At 42.8% G+C, this 21,672-nt stretch overlaps 2 protein-coding genes across 5 annotated transcripts in view; both read right to left on the reverse strand.

The window, feature by feature from the left end:
* The window catches only part of LOC112216678 (coagulation factor IX), a 33,993-nt gene extending 21,690 nt beyond the window's left edge, over window positions 1–12,303 (reverse strand). Inside the window, exons 1-3 of the mRNA XM_024376652.2 lie at window positions 12,220–12,303; window positions 11,815–11,937; window positions 11,097–11,263 (exon numbers count right to left, since the gene is read on the reverse strand). Coding sequence (XP_024232420.1) covers window positions 11,097–11,263; window positions 11,815–11,884 — 237 coding nt within the window. The 5' untranslated portion in view covers window positions 11,885–11,937; window positions 12,220–12,303. The remainder of the gene's footprint in view (window positions 1–11,096; window positions 11,264–11,814; window positions 11,938–12,219) is intronic.
* A 299-nt stretch (window positions 12,304–12,602) lies between these two features.
* The window catches only part of LOC112216676 (diacylglycerol kinase delta), a 124,503-nt gene continuing 115,433 nt past the window's right edge, over window positions 12,603–21,672 (reverse strand). For 3 of the 4 annotated variants that reach the window (XM_024376647.2, XM_024376646.2, XM_024376649.2), the window contains 5 exons: window positions 18,903–18,995; window positions 18,663–18,782; window positions 17,584–17,701; window positions 17,149–17,279; window positions 12,603–14,778 (listed from right to left, as the gene is read on the reverse strand). In XM_024376647.2, the coding sequence (XP_024232415.1) occupies window positions 14,689–14,778; window positions 17,149–17,279; window positions 17,584–17,701; window positions 18,663–18,782; window positions 18,903–18,995 (552 nt within the window). In that variant the 3' untranslated portion in view covers window positions 12,603–14,688. The remainder of the gene's footprint in view (window positions 14,779–17,148; window positions 17,280–17,583; window positions 17,702–18,662; window positions 18,783–18,902; window positions 18,996–21,672) is intronic. The other variant, XM_024376648.2, reaches the window with a different exon arrangement.

The raw sequence follows: 21,672 nt of genomic DNA on the forward strand, positions 1-21,672 counted from the left end.
CTGGGGAATAGGAGTGGAGCTAGGCACTGCAGGTCCTGGATTAACCTCTACATCACCAGAGGAACAGAGGAGGAGTAGGGTAAGGGTATGGCTAAAGGCTGTAAGAACTGGTTATCTAGTACGTTTGGAACAGAGAGTAAAAGGAGCACGTTTCTGGGCGCGATAGAATAGATTCAAAGCATAATGTACAGGTATGGTAGGATGTGAATACATTGGAGGTAAACCTAGGCACTGTGTGATGATGAGAGAGATATTGTCTCTAGAAACATTTAAATCAAGTGATGTCATCGCATATGTGGGAGGTGAAACTAAATGGTTGGTTAAGGCATATGGAGCAGGGCTAGAGGCTTTTCAGTGAAATAAAACAATAATCACTAACCAGAACAGTAATGGACAAGGCATATTAACATTAGGGAGAGGCATGCGTAGCCGAGTGATCATAAGGGTCCAGTGAATGGTTGGGCTGGCTGGAGACACGGCGATTCAGACAGCTAGCAGGCCGAGGCTAGCAGAAGGGCCTTAGAGGGACGTCGCGGTGGAGAAAAGTCTGTTTCAGCCTCCTCGTGCAGTTAGATAGACCAGTCGTGGGATTAGTAGGGTTCTGTGTAGCAGAGGGGTCCAGAATAATATAGTGAAGACATCAAAACTATGAAATAACATATATGGAATTGCATTCCAGTTGACTACCTCATGAAGCTGGTTGAGAGAATGTCAAGAGTGTGCAAAGCTGTCATCAAGGCAAAAGGTGGCTATTTGAAGAATCTCAAATATAAAATATATTTGTTTAACACTTTTTTGATTACTATATGATTCCATGTGTTATTTCATAGTTTTGATGTCTTCACTATTCTACAATGTAGAAAATAGTAAAAATAAAGAAAAACCCTAGAATGAGCAAGTGTTCTAAAACTTTTGACAGGTAGTGTACATTTGCATAAAATAATTCACCGACATTAACTCTTGAACCATTCAAGCTAGAGACACAAAACCAACTTTCACATGTTCAGGCTATTGTAACTTCAAATTCTTAAACTTGTATCAACTATAATTATATACATTTGCATAAAATAACCCACCAACTCTTGAACCATTCAAGCTAGAGACACCAAACCAAATTTAACATTGTTCAGGCTATCCTATCAATCAATCAATCGATCCTACACAAGCTAGCAAGCACACCACATTTTCTTCAGGAAATGTACTTTTCTAGTATTAACATGAGTATGTTAGCCAGCTGTCACAATAGCAGCTGGCTAAATGATAGTTTAGGTAATTATTTATTGGAACTTCCAGAGACAGGTAAAGAAATCTTAGGCTTGTTAATAAACAAACTAACAGCAGAGGTTTCCCTAGACTGGAGTTCACAAGGGCTAAATATGATTTAGTTCTGTTTTTTACAAGTGATAAGTTCGAAATAATATATCTTAAATATGATTACCTTGTGGGTTCAGTCATCGTTGATTCGTGAGCATTTTCACACAGCCAGCGGGATACCGTTCAGGCGCATTAGGCTTGTGAAGCTAGCCAATCAGAAACAAGTGGTTTACCAGCACTGTGAACTGACCAATCAACGATGCGGAGTAACATACTATTTTGAGGGCAGTTTTCATTTCCACTAACACAATTCTGCTCTGAATTTGGTGTTGGTGAAAACCGAATAACAACTGGAACTGTCTGTCGCAAAATACATGCCAATCGCCAAATGCTTTTGGGAACATGGGCACTAAAATGCAACGTCAATCCACTGAGGCAAAAAGGACAATGTCAGAGTTGAACTCAATAAGAGAAAAGCTGAGAAATGGATAGTTGAAAATAAAGAGAAGGGTGGGCCAGAACAGTAATGTTTCGGAATGATTTTGTGAAGTGGTTAAAGAAGATGACAGCAGTGCCGGCTATGTTGTGCATGATGATTGTGAGGCACTACACAAATTCAAGAGTCAAGACAGGGACTTCAAATATGGCACTTCAAGGGAACTACTGTTTAGAATAGTACTGAAATCTGGACACTGACTCTAGGTTTATAACCTTTCACATAGCCTACTATATGAACTCCTGCAGAATGAAGCATTTTTTTGCAGTAAAATTATACACAAAATGTACATTATGACATGGGAAAAGGAGTGGAGAAATATTATTGATTTATTTCAACATCTTGAGAGAATGATTGTGCAGTTAGGGACCGTCTGTAAAGGTGCCATCTTTATCAGCATCATACAAACTGATAGTATTTCAACCACAAAAATATGCATCCAAGCCAAACTGAAATCTTATCAGAAACATGTTGGGTCGCTCTCACTGATTTTTATTTCCTTAAAACAGGTCAAACTGTTGTCATTTGGAAATTTTTCACAATCTTTCCTGTTTTTTTATTTATTTTTATTGCATTTTCCTGCTCGGTCCCGAAACGTCTACTGCGCGAGAGAAGCAGAAAAGTTTACCGATATCAACTAGAGATTTAAGCATTCACATTATTCAGGTGAGCAAGGTTTTATTTAGTGTTCTAGGGCAGTAATGACGGAAGAGAAACTGCATATATGTAATTAAAGACAAGTTGACTGACAAATAGCCTGCCAAAATGTCGGAAATGAGCACAAATATTTTTTGCCACAAAAAAACAAAATCCCACACCCCCTGTCAAAAATGCCTTCTGCCGTCCATGTCAGAACAGCGCATTTTCAATCTGCCTATTTGCGGTTTAGTGTCAGGTGCGGGCCTTAGATTTTCACTTCATCACATATAGTCGGACGGTTGCGGATGGGTTATTAGCAATTGCAGGCGGGTGCAGGTGAACAACCAGCTGACACGCGCATCACTAATGTGTTCTCTTTCAATTATTTGGTTCTACATCTCACTAGTGGAATTCACCAGAATCTCCTAAGAAGCTCGAAGAACCAATCATACACGTTTGTCGGAGACAGACAGGTCGAGTGGCGAATGAGCGAGCCCCTCCCTCATATTGAAGAGCCACCCGCCTGCCCTCTGATCATTCTCGCATCTTTTCTTCACAGAAGAGTTCGACTTTGCTCATCTCAGCACGACTTAATCGGTTTCCCTCTTTAACTGTTCAGAGGTGTGCAGCCGAGCGCGGGATTTATCAGCTCTCTTCTGCGTTAGGTGACTATACCGAAAAAATGAAACGTTTTCACTTTGGGTAAGAATTTGTTTCACTGCTTTTCTTCATTTTTTCCCCTTTTGTAGCTAGCGTCACACGGCTAGCGGGAAAGGTGGAATTACTAGTTAGCTCTCTCGTTTAGCTCAACCCACTAACGGCGTCGACTAGGCCGACCATCCTAGCGTCACTGTTTATTGGTTGAGAGCCACGTTTCTCTTTGTCGCAAGACCAACATAGGACAAAGTTAGCGCTAGCTTCCTTTTGGCTAACTAGCTAGGCTAATAGTCCACGTGATGAATGCTAGCTACGTTCACATTGCTAAAGGATTAGCTTCTCTGGGGAGGACTGTGCTACCTAGCTAGGCTACTAGCTCAAGTGGCGAATGCTGGTTAGGCTTCACTTTGTTCTCGGATTAGCTGTTTTCTGGAGCCATGGAACCTGCTAGCTCGGTCCAGAGGGCACCAAGCAAGTCCCCAGCCCCGGCACATCCATGCCTATGCGGGGGCGACCATTTCGGGTAAGGACACACACTCCCTGTGTGTCATCTGCCTGGGTGTCGAACACGCAGAAGCAGCGTTTGACGACCGCCGGTCATGCATCCATTGCAGGGTTTTTGCTGCTAACACCCTCCACCGGAGAGTGCGCAGAGCAGCCCAACGTAGTTTGTCTCCCACTTCTAACTCGAGTGGGGAGACTGCCTCGCAGACACTCGCTGCCTCTTTGATGGCTAACCCAAGGACCTTCACCCACTTCTCTTTTCGAGCCGAAGGAACTGTTTGGGCCGGGTGTCGCCGCCATGCGAACTTCGAAAGGAGGGCGATGCCTTCAACTCCTGTCTGCTCCGTAGACTCAGGAATGGTGGCTACCTGGCCTACCCCTCCACAAGCCAGAGCTGCGTGGCAGGGAGAGGGCAATTAGCTGGCACCAGAACTTTTTGCCAGATCTACCCCACAGTTCAGGGTAGCCAACAGTTCACTCCGTGTTCTGGCCTGCCGCCTCTCGGGTGGTGCAGACTTTCTCCCCACCACTATGGGGGAGAGGCACCTTTGTGCTCATAAAATCCTACCCTTTGTGCAGCTACTCATTTTCACGTGTTTACGCTCTAGGAAGATGGAGGGAATCCACTATGCCCTCTGTGCCACGGCTCTCCCCCAGTTAAAGTAGCTGGGGCAGGACGGCAAATTGTCAGTCGCCAGCAGGCACCGTCCCCATGTTCCAGTGTGTCAACACTTTCCATTTCAATAAAAAAGCATCTGTTGTATCCAGGCGTCATGCCAAGGACAATGAAAAATATACATTCTCCATAGCCACCTGAGAGTGCGCCGGTATCACTGGTGAGCGAGAGTTGATCGAGCTGTGGTCAAGGCATTCACCTCAGTTGGCCTGCAGGATGCTCATTTTCACTTTCTGCCAGTACACAGGAGGTTTCTGAAGTTTGCTTTTCAAGGCACAGCTAATGAAGTGTAGTGGCGTACATCAACCGACAGGTTGACTACACAGACTATCTGCCAGGATTATTCTTTGGCGCAGAGCACACTTACTTCCCATACACACGGCTCATGTCTCAGGCGTACTGAACATAGGAGAGGACTCATTTTCCAGAGGGAATCCCCAACTAAGGGACTGGAGACTCTTTCCCCAAGTGTTGAAACAGATCTGGGCGAGATGGGGTCAAGCGTCCGTAGAGCTCTTTGCATCACAAGAAAACGCTTACTGCCTGTTGTTTCTCGTGCAGGAGACGCACCACTGGGGTTGGATGAAGGTGTTGCTTTATACATTTCCTCCCCTCACTCCCCACTCTGGCCAGACTGAGGGGAAAAAGGCTTATCCCTCATCTTGATAGCCCCTCAATGGCAAGGCAAGCTCTGTATAGCGCAGATCACTCTCCTGCTATATGACGAGCCTTGTCAACTACCGTTACTAAGTAGACGGTGTGAAAGAAGCCGGCGAAGGGGGTGGCTGCCGTTTTATGGGCTCTTAACCAACCGTGCAATTTTGTTTGTTTTTTCATATTGTTTAACTTATTTTGTACATTATTGGATTCGACATTTTGAAGATATTAAATTAATGATAGGAAAGAAGCTTAGAATCAAAGGAGAAAGAGACTGGGCCTCTGTAGAAAGACCGATAGCTGTGGAATGTGTTGGGGGACGGGAGCCGAGCACCGTGTTGATACAGGGGAGACAGATGGACATCTGTGGATTAGATGAAGGAGGGGTTGAGGTCAGGAGGTGAGGACAGATTCCCTTAAGTGAGTAATAAGGGTTTCGTATCCTGTTACCCTCTTTCTGAACCATAAGATGTAAGGATTGGGGAGAAGGCTTGTCTTAAGTAGGATGTATATAACTGATGGAGAGAAATGTTTTGGTGTCTGAATACAGCTGTACAGAACCTTTGGGAAGAATTAAACTTGGTTAAAGCTTCTCTAGTGTCCGTGAGTTATTTACTCTGAAAAATAAGAACCTAACAACATAATTTTGCTGCTACTGTCTCTTATCACCGAAAAGAGCTTCTGGACAGTGATTACTCACCTTGAACTGGACAAAAAAAATTAACGAGTCGGTACTATTGGCCAATGTACTATCGCTGGATAATAAAGTGGATGAACTACAAGCACGTATATCCTAGCAACAGGACATTAAAAACAGTACTATCTTATGTTTCACCGAGTCGTGGCTGAACGACGACATGAAAATAACATATGCTGCTGTTCTATCGGCAGGATAGAACAGCAGCCTTGGTTAAGATAAGGAGTGGCGTTCTATGTATATTTGTAAACAACAGCTGGTGCACAATATCTAAAGAAGTCTTGAGGTTTTGCTCGCCTGAGGTAGAGTATCTCATGATAAGCTGTAGACCACACTATGTACCTAGAGTTGTCAACTATATTATTCGTAGCTGTCTATGTACCATCACAAACCAATGCTGGCAATATGACGGCACTCAATGAGCTGTATACGGCCCTAAGCAAACAGGAAAAAGTTAACCCAGGGGCGGCACTCCTTGTGGCCAGGACTTTAATGCAGGGAAACTTAAATCTGTTTTACCTCATTTCTACATGCATGTTAAATGTGCAAAAAGAGGGAAGAAAACAATACAAACATTTATAGTCCCGTACCCCTTCAAACTTTCAACCTCCAGCTGTGTACCCCCTCTAGCACCAGGGTCAGCGCACTCTCAAATGTTGTTTTTTGCCATCAAATGTAAGCCTGCCACACACACACTATACGATACATTTATTAAACATAAGAATGAGTGGGAGTTTTTGTCACAACCCGGCTCGTGGGAAGTGACAGAGCTCTTATACGACCAGGGCACAAATAATAATATAATAACAATCAATAATTTTGCTATTTATTTAACCATCTTACATATAAAACCTTATTTGTTCATTGAAAATTGTGAATTACTCACCGCAGGTTAATGCAATGGGTGTGCTTGAAAGGATGCACAACTATGCAATGTTGGGTTGTATTTGAGGGAGTCTGTCTTAAATCATTATCCACACACAGTCTGTGCTTGTATTTAGTTTTCATGCTAGTGAGGGCCGAGAATCACTCTCACATAGGTACGTGGTTGCAAAGGGTAGTGGCAGTGGCTTCTGATTAAATCCAATTTTAACATAACCGCCTGATGCAATTTTGATGAGGCTCTCTTGTTCAGATATAGGTAAGTGAACTGGAGACAGGGCATGAAAGGGATAATGAATCCAGTTGTTTCTGTCATCTGTTTCAGGAAAGTACCAGGTGCTTCGCTATATCACATTTGACAATGTCCGTAAGCATGAGTTAATTTGAACACAAAAAAATCATACAATGATGGAAAGACCTGTGTTGTCCTTGTTAATGCAGACAGAAAAGAGCTCCAATAGCCTCAATTTTGTCCCGCACATTGTATAGAGTTGCGTAGAGTCCTTGAATTCTAAGATTCAGATCATTCAGACGAGAGAACACATCACCCAGACGTCATCATGCAAGCGGTCAGACAAGTGAAAATTATGGTCAGTAAAGAAAACTTTAAGCTTGTCTCTCAATTAAAAAAAATACATGTCAATACTTTGCCCCTTGATAGAGCATTTCTGTATGTTGTAAAAGCATTACATGGTCGCTGCCCATATCATTTCATAGTGCAAAAAATACACGAGAGTTCAGGGACCTTGCTTTAACAAAGTTAACCATTTTCACTGTGGTGTCCAAAACGTCTTTCAAGCTGTCAGACATTCCCTTGGAAGCAAGAGATTCTGGTGGGTACTGCAATGTAACCAAATGGCATCGGGAGCAACTGCTTGAATGCGTGTTACCATGTCTCCCTGTCATGGCTTTTGCGCCATCAGTACAGATGCTCACATGAGCAGCATCTACGTTTTGCTACATATGGACCGTGAGTGGAATTCCTATGAGAGAGAGTAATGGTTAATGTGATTGGATGTTAATTATTTGACTAGGCTACCTGTATTTGACATTGTGTTGTTATTTTGCTGAACACTAGATGGTTTAATTTGATTTTTGGCAGTGAAACGAGGCTATTCAGGTGAGAAAAAAACCTCACCCAAATGTATAGCCACGTTGGAAAATATAAATGGACTGTTTGAAAATGTGAAGAAAATAAATGTCGTACCCCCGACAGCTTTGTGCGTACCCCAGTTTGGGAATACCTGCTGTAGATCACCTTTACTCCACACACAGAGATGAGTACAAAGCTCTCCATCGCCCTCCATTTGGCAAATCTGACCAGAATTCTATCCTCCTGATTCCTGCTTACAGGCAAAAATTTAAGCAGGAAGCACCAGTGACTCGATCAATAAAAAAAGGGTACACCACATCGGTCACTAGCTTCATCAATAAATGCATTGATGACGTCGTCCCCACAGTGACTGCACATACATACCCCAACCAGCAGCCATGGATTACAGGCAACATTCGCACTGAGCTAAAGGTTAGAGCTGTCACTTTCAAGGAGCGGGACTCTAACGCGGAAGCTTATAAGAAATCCCACTATTCCCCCCGATGAACCATCAAACAGGCAAAGCATCAACACAGGACTAAGATCAAATCCTCTACACCAGCTCCGACGCTTGTCGGATGTGGCAGGGCTTGCAAACTATTACAGACTACAAAAGGAAGAGAGAGCTGTTCAGTGACACGAGCCTACCAGATGTGTTAAATTACTTCTATGCTCACTTTGAGGCAAGTAACACTGAAACATGCATGAGAGCATCAGCTGATCTGGAACAACTGTGTGATCACGCTATCCGGAGCAAATGTAAGAACTTTAAACAGGTCAACATACACATACGGATTACCAGGACGTGTACACCGAGCATGCGCTGACCAACTGGCAAGTGTCTTCACTGACATTTTCAACCTCTCCGTGTCTGTAATACTAACATGTTTCAAGCAGACCACCATAGTCCCTGTGACCAAGAACACTAAGGTAACCTGCCTAAATGACTACCGACCCATATCACTCACGTCTGCGGCCATAAAGTGCTTTGAAAGGCTGGTCATGGCTCACATCAACACCATTAACCCAGAATGCTATTCATTGACTATGGCTAAGCGTTCAACACCATAGTGCCCTTAAATTTCATCACTAAGCTAAGGTCTATGGGATTAAACACCTCCCTCTGCAATTGGATCCTGGACTTCCTGACAGGCCTCCCCCAGGTGGTAAGGGTAGGTAACAACACAACTGCCACACTGATCCTCAACATGGGTGCCCCTCAGGGGTGCGTGCTCAGTCCCCTCCTGTACTCCCTGTTCACTCATGACTGCACGGCCATGACTGCACGACCCTCCAACACTATCATTAACTTTGCAGATTACACAACAGTGGTAGGCCTGATCACCGACAATGACGAGACAGCCTATAGGGAGGAGGTCAGAGACCTGGCCATGTGGTGAAAGGATAACAATCTCTCCCTCAATGTGATCAAGACAAAGGAGAAGATTGTTGTCTACAGGAAAAGGAGGACCGAGCACGCCCCTCATCGGCGGGGCTGTAGTGGAGCAGGTTGAGAGCTTCAAGTTCCTTGGTGTCCACATCACCAACAAACTAACATGGTCCAAGCACACCAAGACAGTCGTGAAGAGGGCACGACAAAACCTATTCCCCCTGAGGAGACTGAAAAGATTTGGCATGGGTCCTCAGGTCCTCAAAAGGTTCTACAGCTGCGAGAGAGCATCCTGACGGTTTGCATCACTGCCTGGTATGGCAACTGCTCGGCCTCCGACCTCAAGAGACTACAGAGGGTAGTACGTATGGCCCAATACATCACTGGGGCCAAGCTTCCTGCCATCCAGGACCTCTATACCAGGCGGTGTCAGAGGAAGGCATAGACTGTTTTCTCTGCTACCACATGGCAAGCGATACCGGAGCGCCAAGTCTAGGACCAAGAGGCTTCTAAAGAGCTTCTACCTCCAAGCCATAAGACTCCTGAACATCTAATCAAATGGCTACCCAAACTTTTACGCTGCTGCTACTCTGTTATTATCTATGCATAGTCACTTTTAAAAACTCCACCTACATGTACATATTATACATGTACATATTACCTCAATTACCTCGACTAACCGGTGCCCACGCACATTGACTCTGTACCGGTACCCCCTGTATATAGCCTCGCTATTATTATTTTACTGCTGCTCTTTAATTATTTGTTACTTTTATTTCTTATTTTTAGGTATTTTTCTTACCTTAATTTTTCTTAACTGCATTGTTGGTTAAGGGCTTGTAAGTAAGCATTTCACTGTAAGGTGTATTTGGCGCATGTGACATAACATTTTAGTTGATCTGCTGACCCAAGCAAACAGAGAGATTTTCATGGCCCTCTGTGTCCAGAACGAATGCTGTGCAAAAACTTGGGTAGTGCGAGTGCTTTGAGCAAAAGCAAACAACTCCCCCTGCAAGGGGAGGCCCTTCTCTCGTCAACGGTTATGTGGAAGCTATTATATTGGCCTATAAAAGCAAGGGTTTACAGCCTCCAAAGGGCCTAAGGGCTAACTCCATCAGAGGTATGGCTACCTCTTGGGCACTGTTCAAAGGCATCTCCTTGCATGAGATTTGCTATAAGTATGTTGGGGATGCCCTCATACTTTTATGAGGTTCTATCGACTAGCTGTCACTGCACCCTCTTTTGTGCATATTGTCCTTAGCGTCGGGACCTCCGAGGGTTGATATTGAGAGTACTTGCTTGCTTTGTATTTGTATTGTATTGTATTTGTATTGCTTTTAATCTTTTTAAATTAATTTATGTTATTAACACTTTGTTCTAGCTAGCTATTTGTGTAGGTAGCTATCAAGTAAATGCAATGATATTTAGTTGTGCTTCTACACCTGCATTGCTTGCTGTTTGGGGATTTAGGCTGGGTTTCTGTACAGCACTTTGAGATATCAGCTGATGTACGAAGGGCTATATAAATACATTTGATTTGAGTACCTGGCTTCGGCGAGCGTGTGCGATATGGGAGTTGGTCTTATCACACTAGTGAGATGTCAAAACAAATAATTGAAAGATTACTAAAGGCTACTTGTGTAACCCCAGTCCTCTGATATTATGAGTGAGACATCTAACCACATTCACCTAACTTGCAAGCTCAGAGGTCAGGCGGGTGACTCTTTAGTATGAGGTGAAGGGCTTCGATAGACGTATATGATTGGTTCTTCAAGCTACTTAGGAGATTCTGGTTAATTCCACTAGTGAGATGTCTCACTCATAATATCAGAGAACCGGGGTTACGCAAGTAACCTTAAGTTTGTCTTCCAGTCAAGATGATCCAATCACTATCTAATCAAGGCTCGGTGAGTCTACACATGGTATTAAAATGTATCTCTTATTGGTCCACTGTGACCAGATGAGGGCATAATCTGGACATAGGACACATGTTAGCGCAAAGTATAAACAGAGCGTTCATAAGCTCTGGTCCAGGGCATCAGTGCGTATTCCCTGGACCAGAGCTTTCAGGTGATGGCGCTGTTCTAGTACCGTCTTCTCCTTGGTCTGGAAGATCTCGGCAGCCTCCTCCTGGGAGCAGGTTTCCTCATAGCACTCCCGCTCCAGGTTGCCGGGCATCATCTCCTCAAGGAAGAAGTTGGCCCTGGGCCGCCGGGGCCCTCGGAGCAGCTGCCCTGCATCCCTCTGCTCCAGAAACACTGGGTACAATGTAGGTGAAGGGTGAAGTCGCCACTAGACGTTGATCTTGAATCAATTTAGCATTTTCCCCACTTATGGTTAAAGTTAAGATTGGGGGAGGGGAAGCTGATCCTAGATCTGTACCTAGGGGAAACTTCACCCCAGAGCGGGCACAATGCTTTAGTCCTGTGTGGATCAGTTGGTAAGAGCATGACACTAACAATGGCAGGGTTGTAGGTTCAATTCTCGCAGTGATCACAACACATAAAACATGTTGGCATATGTAAGCTGCTTTGAAAAAAAAGTGTCTGTTAAGTGGCATTCATATACAATACTGACATCTGCAACCCAGACATTGACAAGGGCCTCAAGAGCAGAGATTTGCTGGTTTTAGTTGTGTAGCTTAATCATATCACTGAATTTAGTTATATTTTAATGTATGACACCCATCACAAACATAAATATCTCAATAAGTATCTAGTAAGCTGGAATTGAGGTGGTTTAATTAAAGATTGCAAATACAGTACAATAAATGGGCACGTTCCACTCTGACTACAAGGTGAGGTGTTACCTTTTGATTCAAACAGGGAACAGACAGAAACCAGAAGTACTGTAAGGAGCCAACCGTCAGACTGTGACATTCCTCCGCTCCAGGTAGAAGTTGAAGGGGTGAACTGGGATCAGCTAGACTTTTCTGTGTGGACACAAGTATACAAAATGGTAAGAAAGGCAGGAACTGGAATAGTAAACCAGGACTGCTTTATCCATATTACCACATAGAATTTCCTTGGTAAAACAACCAAATTGACAGCGCTAATCCTTTTGCAGTTGTGGTCTGAATTTCTGAGAATCCTATTGTTGTCTTTATTTAATCAGTGTCCATGTAGTACATACTTTGAGATATCTACTCTGTGCCTGGAGCACACATTACCCCTTCAGATTACTAATCAAGATGTAGTTATGAGAAATAACCTACCGTTTTCTGTGGGTGTCTGCTAAAATGGTGGCTTTTCCCCACAAGCTCGGATATTGATCTTTAACGTGATTCTAAATGTTGACATAGTGAATCATTGGCACTGGCCAGGGCAGCGTTCAAGGCACTCAACAGTTTTGCGCTATTCATCATACTATTCATTTATCATGTCTGCTTCTAAAGTATCATGAGACTGAATGTCTTAATGAAAAAAAAAATGTTCTGCCATAGTTCTAAAGTGTGGTCAGGGAAGCCGTATACATGTTAAAAACAATGTTGGACCTTCAATTTATGAACTAAACATTTTTAAACATGGCTAAACATTGAAATCTTGAACGTAATCCACATGATGTTATTGACTGAAGAAACACATCCAAAGACCCAACTCACACATATATCATTTTTATTACAGGATGGCGGTATTTCAATATACAAGACATATTTACAACCAAGTGGGTCGGGCTTATTATGTACATGGAAAAAAGAGGTATAGCATACAGTATTATTTCTAATGTATAAATTATCAATAAATACTGGAACGGAAGAGACCGCTTCCCAGGGGTTCTCGACAAGCAAGGAAGAAAGGGACAACCCCAAAGGTTGCGAGGAGGGAAATTATATGACCATACAGACCATAATGAAAACAATTGCATCACTGCACAGCCAGACATAAAACAGAACCTGGACATCCACACGGGACTGAGTGGGAGAGAACATGACTAGGCCAAAGAGTGTCTTCTGACCCAGGGACTTGACCAGGAAGAACACTGGGCCATACTTATTATACCCTAGATATTACAGAATCCCAAATAAACACTTAATCCCTACCTCCTATTCGTTTGTGCAGACCTAAGAGGATAGGTATAAGCAATTGGCGACAATTCCACCTGGCCTGTCGGGGGGCAAAACTGAGCTGCCACCATATTGCTTATTGACCGATCCAATCCTGTCATATCTACACAAATGCCCACAGGGGTAGGGACTAGTGGTTGATTTGAGTTTCAGGATATAACGTGGTCAGGAAAAACCAGAGGCCTTAAACATTACCGGACAGTTTCTTGGACCCAGATTGAGCCCACTCTTGGACTAAAAAGCACTTTCGAGGTAGATTCTCCATTGAGTGTGCATGTTTAATCCAGAAATAGGCTTAACCTGGGTCCGGGAAACTACTTTAACCGAGGTGAATAATCTTAAGGCAGTGTTCGAAAAATGATCTTATTGACATGCTCCACACACCAAGAGATCTGCCTGATATGTGACAGTTTGTAGATTATTTAAGGCATGGTCAAGTTTGGCTTTTCCCTACAATACATAAGTGTTGTGTTCAGTAGGAGGGAAACCTTTTGAAATGGGGAGACTACCTGAATCTCTGATGTGCAATAATAAACACGAACATCGGGGGCCCATCACGCTCTAAAATTACATTTGGTGACAAAGCAGGGTCGTCGCTTTTGTCTAATTTACCAGCCCCGCATTCAACCTAGGTAGTTAGAATTGTAATTGTTATTCATATAAAAAGGACAGGGATGATGAGAGATGGAGGAGAAAGAGAAATTACACATGCACCTGGGAAAAGGCTGAAGGTTGTTGGAGCGATTGGTCGATTGTCGCTGCTTATCCTTGTAGTTCAGACCTCTTCCAGTCTATCTGTTTTTCTTTTGGGAACATATTACCTGGCATCCCACGTCATTTTCAGAAACATCTGGGTTCAAACACATTCAAACTCAACATATCCAGTACAACGCATATGAAATAAATAGATGCATATTTCAATACAAAAACTCAGCCTCTTCCATAAGTCTTTTCCATGATCCAGTCAGTGGAAACTATGGAAATATAACCTATGGTGCCCACTCTATATGTTCAAAAGACACCTCCTAGTATCATGCAGTGCATTACCTCTTGACCTATAAAGCTCTGGTCAAAAATAGTGTCCTATATGAGGAATAGGGTCATTTGAGATGCAGCCTTGCTAGTTTCTGAATCTTCCTTGACTTGGCAAACAAGCTTCTGAAATGTATCAACTGTTTAAAAAGGTAAATTGGTCAAACGTTAATTGGTGGAGTCTGGCGCTGGTTTGTTGATAAGGCATTCTGGGTAGTTGAGTTTTTCTGTCAGCAGACTTTGTTCCTCGTAGTCAGCCCGATTGGATTCTCTGCCATCTCTCCTGACCTTCCACTCTTAACTGACATCATTGAACACCCCTCCCCAGTGGCGATAGTGGTTTGGCCTCCTCCGTTTGCAGTTCAGTTGGTTGATCCCAGACATGGACGCTGCAGAGATGGGGTGTGAAGAAAGGCACTGTGGTAAATTTTATTGGTTGACTAAACTCATATCCATATTTGAGTGTATAGAGGTCCCGTTGGGTTCAAGCTGTTCAAGGCTCGGTAGGTGTGTGTGTACAGCATGGCTGGGTACAGTCAGTTTAGGTAGAGGGTCTGGTGCAGCACACACAGTTGTACAGGAGAGAGCCTAGGCTTCGCTGGCAGTGCTGCTGCGACTCAACTCTCTGATACCCTGGAGAATACGCTTCATGTGACCAACCTTCGTCACCCCCAAGTCCTGCAATGGATGGACACACACACAAATTAGATCAAACACCAGGACACAAATGTGGACCCATGTACCATGTAGGGTCAGAACTTTTTCCAGATGTCACCTGGCAGGGAAAACCAAGCTCTTTATAGACTACAAATAACTTAAATCAATGAACAGGGAGTTAAATTAAACACCCGTGGTAAAGCCCCATAGTAGTGAAACATAAGAAAGCTCTACCTGGCACCTGAAAGAATGGTTGTGTCCCAATAACATATCCTTTCACATGACGTGTGCACTCGTTCACAATGTTGGGGAAGCTACTCTGAAAATATAGTTTACCAAAGCTACCAATTACTTCACACTGGAATAAGTTAAGCTACAATAAAGCTACCCTTAAGAAACAGTTTACTTAACTAAAGTAATTTTCAACAAGTAGTTCACTACATCCAAACTATTACTGAAAAAAAAATGTAAACGCAACATGCAACAATTTCAAAGATTTTACTGAGTTTCAGTTCAAAAGAAGAAATCAATCAATTGAAATAAATTCATTAAACCATAATCTATGGATTTCACATAACTGGGAATACAGTTCTGCATCTGTTGGTCACAGATACCTTTAAAAAATAAAAAACTAGGGGGATCCCGAGTGGCGCAGTGGTCTAAGGCACTGCATCGCAGTGCTATAGGCTTCACTTCAGACCCAGGTTCGATCTTGGGCAGTGTCCTTGTGGCGGGCAGATTAACCTCGGTCGTCAGGTGAACAGTGTTTCCTCCGACACAGCTGGCCTCCAGGTTAAGCGGGCGGATGTTAAGAAGCACGGTTTGGCGGGTCATGTTTCGGGGGACGCAAGACCTTTGCCTCCCGAGCTGGTTGGGGAGTTGCAGCAATGAGACAAGATAGAAATTGGGGAGAAAAAGGGGGTATACAAATTTAATAAAAGTAGGGCCGTGGATCAGAAAACCAGTCACTGTCTGGTATGACCACCATTTGCTTCATGCAGCGCGACACATCCACTTCGCATAGAGTTGATCAGGTTGTTGATTGTAGCCTGTGGAATGTTGTATCACTCCTCTTCAATGACTGTGCGAAGTTTCTGGATATTGGCAGTAACTTAAACACGCTGTTGTACACGTCAATCCAGAGCATCCCAAACATGCTCAATGGGTGACATGTCTGGTGAGTATGCAGGCCATGGAAGAACTGGAACATTTTCAGCTTCCAGGAATTGTGTACATACCTTTTCAACATGCATTAACATGCTGAAACATGAGGTGATGGCGGCGGATGAATGGCATGACAATGGGCCTCAGGAGCTCATCACGGTATCTCTGTGCATTGAAATTTCCATTAATAAAATGCAATTGTGTTCGTTGTCCGTAGCTTATGCCTGCCCAACCATAACCCCACCATGGGTCACTCTGTTCCCAACGTTGACATCAGCAAACAGTTCGCACACAGGACGCCATACACATGGTCTGCGGTTGTGAGGCTGGTTGAACGTACACTGAAGGCTGCTTTATGGTAGTGAAATTATCACTCAATTATCTGGCAACAGCTCTGGCGGACATTCCTGCAGTCAGCATGCCAATTGCACGCTCCCTCAAAACTTGAGACATCTGTTGCAAAACGGCACATTTTAGAGTGGCCTTTTATTGTCCCAAGCACAATGTACACCTGTGTAATGAGCATGCTGTTTAATCAGTTCTAGAATGCTCCCTAACAGGTATTTAAACAAATTTGTGCACAGAATTTGAGAGAAATAACATTTTGTGCGTAAGGAACATTCCTGGGATCTTTTATTTTAACTCAAGAAACATGGGACCGACACTTTACATGTTGCATTTTTATTTTTGTTCAGTATGCTTTATGAAAAATTATCATATCTAAATCTGAAATGTCATAAATTACAAAGTACACTCTGGAGTCAGATGTTAACATAATGTGTAATTTTGCCTTTTAAACACAAAAACTATGTTTCAAGTGAAAATTAGGCAGGTCTGATGCCGAAAACGAATTGAAATTTTGCCTACTTTATCCGTATTTTTTGTTCTTTTTGCAAAAAAGGAAGTGTTCCAGTTCCAGTATTTAGCTACTCAGCAAAAAATAACTAACTACTGAAATCACTACAAATATTTGAATTTAGTTAAACTACCACCAAGCTACAGCAAAATGTAATTAAATTACTAGTTAAACTACATGTAGTTCTCTACTTCCCATCACTGCTCTTTCACTACTTCCCACAAACCTAAAAGCATTGGATTGGTGGAGGCATGGGCTAGTGGGAGTTTCTTATGCCACTAATTTCCTTTCAAATCAGTGAAGGGAAGTAAACAAGTGCACACTTTGGGAAGAAGGATAGATATTTGGGACAGCCTGTATGTGTGTAGTACCTTGAGATCCCTCCTCTCCAGGTGCAGCAGCTCGGCGCCGCGCACGTCGTGCCCAATAAAGATCTCCTTGTACTCGGTGAGACAGATGAGCTCCAGCCAGGCGGCTACCTCCTCTGTGCCCCACTGGTGCACTGCAGAAAGCAAGACCCCCTTCAGACCCCCAACCACACCACGGAAAGACACCACAGAGAGACGCCACAACCCTGCACAGCCCTTAACCGCAGCTCTAGGATAAGATGAACCTACCCTAAATCCTAACTTTGACCATTACAGTGATGGTGTGTGGAATGTTGTGGCGACCTCAGAAAGAATTGAATGTGATTTTCAAAGAGTGTTGACCATGATTTGTCATTGTCCAAACATGATTTAATACAGTGTTCCAGAGTAATTCCTGTGAGAGAGAGAGAGTGCGAGAAAAAGAGAGGTAGATAGTACCTGGCAGTGTGAGAGTGGCACAGGCCTCCTTGTTCTTGTTGTTTTTGTCCTTCTTGAACTTGGGGACGAGACGGAACTTGGCACTGCGGCTGCGCTTGGAGAAATCCGTCAGGTGTCCCTGCAGAAACACAGACAGGTTAGACAGCTAGACAGACAGGTTAGAGAAAAAGACAGACAGACAGACAGACCAGACCAGACAGGTTAGAGAGAAAGACAGACAGACAGATTAGACATTGGGTGATACAGACTGTCCAGTACTATGGACCCACAGAGTTGAACAGTTTACTCTAGCCCAGCACTAACACACTGACCTGATTCAATTAATCAATCACCAAGATCTTGATTAAGTAGCCCATTTACACTTGTACCTGTAAACGGGTTGAAAATAGTAGATTTGGACACTGATAAGTGCCTAAATGGGAACACAGTGGCTATACAGTAACATGCTATACCTGACGTCAGAGCTCGAGGTCTCTGCTTCACAGACCTGTATTGGTTTTGACTGACAGCCGTTCTGTACTTGAGCACCGTGCACAACAAGAAGTAGCCTCCAAATGAAAGCCTAACACTGTAAGATCGTATTTTATAATATAGGTAGTCATGTTGGCAATAGAACAAGCTTTCAAATTATGCCCACTTTACCAGATTGCGATTTATAATGGACCGTTTTTGGATTGTGGAAACAACAACAGTAATTGTGTAGGCGGTGATGCAGCGATATGTTCCAAAGAAAACAACTACGAATGCACATAAAATCAACAGCGTCTTTTGTTTTGGATTCAGTCTTTTGTCAGGTGAACTGTTGTGTTCTCCTCTTTAGTCTAATAATTTCCCCATAATCTCCAAACGGTTCCCTTTTAATTGTTACCATGGTTATAGATGCTTTCCATATTTCCACTTCTCTAAGAAACATTTCAATGTAGCCCTATCCATATAGGCCAATTCCCACAAGTGTAATGGGTTAAATCAGGTGTGGTATTACTGGACTGGGACTAAGATAGAAAAGCACTGAGGTAAGCGGCTGGTGTGTATAGTGTGTGTGTGAGTGATTGTGTGTTTGTGGTCGCATCTAGATCTACCTCATCATCCCCAGGTTCGATGAGCTGACACAGCCAGGGTATGTCTGGGAGTCTGCGTAGCTGCTGGGCCACAGTTCCCAGGGCTCCAGTTAACTGCTCCTTCTGAGGAGGATCCAACTGCTGAAAAGACATACCCATTTACAAAAACATAATAACCCCCCCACACACAGACACATGCAGCTGCACCTACACACAAACAGACAGACCGACAGACAGGCAGACAACAGCTTTGAGACTTACCAGGCACATCTTGCCTGCCAGTAGCAGCTCTGTCTCACTGTGAAGGGCCTTGACGTTACTGACCATCTGAACCACAACACTGCAGTTCAGACCCTGCGTACGAACACAAACACATTACAAACCACAGAAGCAGGGGTACAATGTGCATTAAATGTGTGTGACTGTGTATATATTTGACTGATTGATTGTCATACATGTACACCATTTAGTGCCAGCCCATATGGGCTTAATCCCTAGACACAAATCATAAAATCACAAAACATAATGACATTTTACAATTTAAGATGTACAGTGCATTCAGAAAGTATTCAGACCCCTTCACTTTTTCCACATTTTGTTATGTAACAGCCTTATTCTAAAATGTATTGATGGAATTGGCTAAACTTTGATCATTGAGATAGTAAATTAATGATAGGAAATGAAAGAGAATGGGTTTTATGTCAGAAGTTAATGGTTCTCTAAAGAAAGACAGATGGCTTTGGAATGTGTTGGGGGGATGAGAGCAACGTGGGAAACAGGGGAGACAAATGGGCATTTGTAGATTAGACGAAGGAGGAGTTGAGGTCAGGAGGTGTGGACAGATTCTCTTAAGCGCGTTTGATCCATAAAAAAACAGCTTAGAAAAACGCAAAGTCACTACAAAATATTTCAAAAGTTGCCTATAAACTTTGCCAAAATATTTCAAACTACTTTTGTAATACAACGTTAGGTATTTTTAAACGTTAATAATCGATCAAATTGTAGATGGGGCAATCTGTATTCAATACATAAACGAAAAGAAAAAAGCTCTGCTCTTCACGTCTTGAGCAACTCACAAAAGTGTCCCCCGTTCCGAGTTGGCCTACTTACTGATAAAACAAAGGAATAATCTCAGCCATATTCAAAGACTGGCGACATCGTGTGGAAGCGGTAGGAACTGAAAATAGATTGATATTAAATATCCAATGGCAAAAGACAAAATAGGGAAGAGAGAGAAAATTCTGAACAGTTAGTCCTCTGGGTTTTGCCTGCTACATAAGTTCTGTTACACTCACATACATGATTCAAACAGTTTTTAGAAACTTCAGAGTGTTTTTTTATCCACATCTATGAATAATATGCATATCTTATATTCTTGGCATGAGTAGCAGGAAGTTGAAATTGGGCACGCTATTTATCCAAAAGTGAAAATTCTGCCCCCTAGCTTTAAGAGGTTAAAACCTCTTGAGGATAGGGAAACGCTAGCGTCTCAACTGGCCAATTGCCAGGAGAAATGCAGAGCGCCAGATTCAAATAAAATGCTATAAAATTCAAACTTTCATTAAATCACACATGTAAGATACTCAATTAAAGGTACACTCGTTGTGAGTCCAGACAACATGTCAGATTTTAAAAATGCTTTTCAGCGAAAGCATAAGAAACTATTATCTGATAGCATGCACCCATCTGCACCAGTAGTAAACAAAAGAGCTAGCGCACAAAACGCTGAAATAAAATATAAAATATGCATTACCTTTGACAAGCTTCTTTTGTTGGCACTCCAATATGTCCCATAAACATCACAATTGGTCCTTTTGTACGATTAATTCCGTCCATATATATCGAAAGTGTCCATTTATTAAGGATAACCAACCCAATCAACAAAACAAACCAAAACCAGGTTGGCCAATAGGTATCAACGTTGGAACCAAACCATCCCCTAGTAAGAGGGCGAGTGGGGAAAGGTTTACTGATATGGATGTTGACTTGTTAAAATCCATCAATGAAAGGCTTGCCAAACTTGATATCTTGGATATATTACGAGAGGACATCAATGCATTATGTGCTAGTCTAGAACTCAGCCAACGTCAGATTGATGATCTAAGGAAAGAGAACACAGCGCTGAAAGGTACTGTAGATTCTATTCATAGCAAGGTGGAGGGAGTGCAAAGGGAGAACAAACAACTTAAAGAAACCTTGCTTGATGTACAGTGTCGATCAATGCGGGACAATCTCATATTTTCAGGGATACCGGAGAATGACAACAGCAGAGGCTGTGAGGACACAGTCTGAGACTTTATGTCAACTCAACTAAAACTGCCCACTGATGTTGTGCGTAATGTCACTTTCTCCAGAGTCCATAGAATAGGTAAGGCCTCTGGAAATAGGCCTCGGGCTATTATTGCATGTTTTGAGCAAAAGGAAATGATGAAGAACATGGGCAGAGAACTCAGAAACACAGATTTTGGAATGAATGATCACTTCCCCACTGAGATCAATGAATGAAGAAAAAAACTATATCCCATCATGAAGGAAAAGCGTTGTCTGAATCAACGAGTCTCCATGGTGATGGATAAAGTTTATATCAACGGGCAATTGTATCAGGAGTCTAGAGTAACCCACTGGATATTTTAATTTAATGTTCAAATTTGAGTTTGTGTGTTGTAATGTAGTGTATCATGACAACTTAAACTATAATGAATACATGCTCTATTGATCTTCACTTGACAAGGAAAGGGTTGCATATAGCTCAGGTTAATGTATGTAGCCTTCCTAACAAAATACCTGAGGTTTTTAACTTGGTCAACGTAAATAACATTTACATTTAGGCTTTGACCGAAACGCATTTAGATGCTTCTGTAAATGATGGGCAAATTAACATTCATGGATATAGTCTACTGAGAAGGGACAGGAATAGGAATGGTGGGGGTGTAGCACTGTACATTCAGAATCATATACCTTTTAAGAGGAGGGATGACCTTCATCCCTAAAGCCTACACCTCATTTGGCCGCCTTTCGTTCCAGTTCTCTG

This window comes from Oncorhynchus tshawytscha, linkage group LG17, assembly GCF_018296145.1.
Source record: "Oncorhynchus tshawytscha isolate Ot180627B linkage group LG17, Otsh_v2.0, whole genome shotgun sequence".
Lineage (NCBI taxonomy): Eukaryota > Metazoa > Chordata > Actinopteri > Salmoniformes > Salmonidae > Oncorhynchus > Oncorhynchus tshawytscha.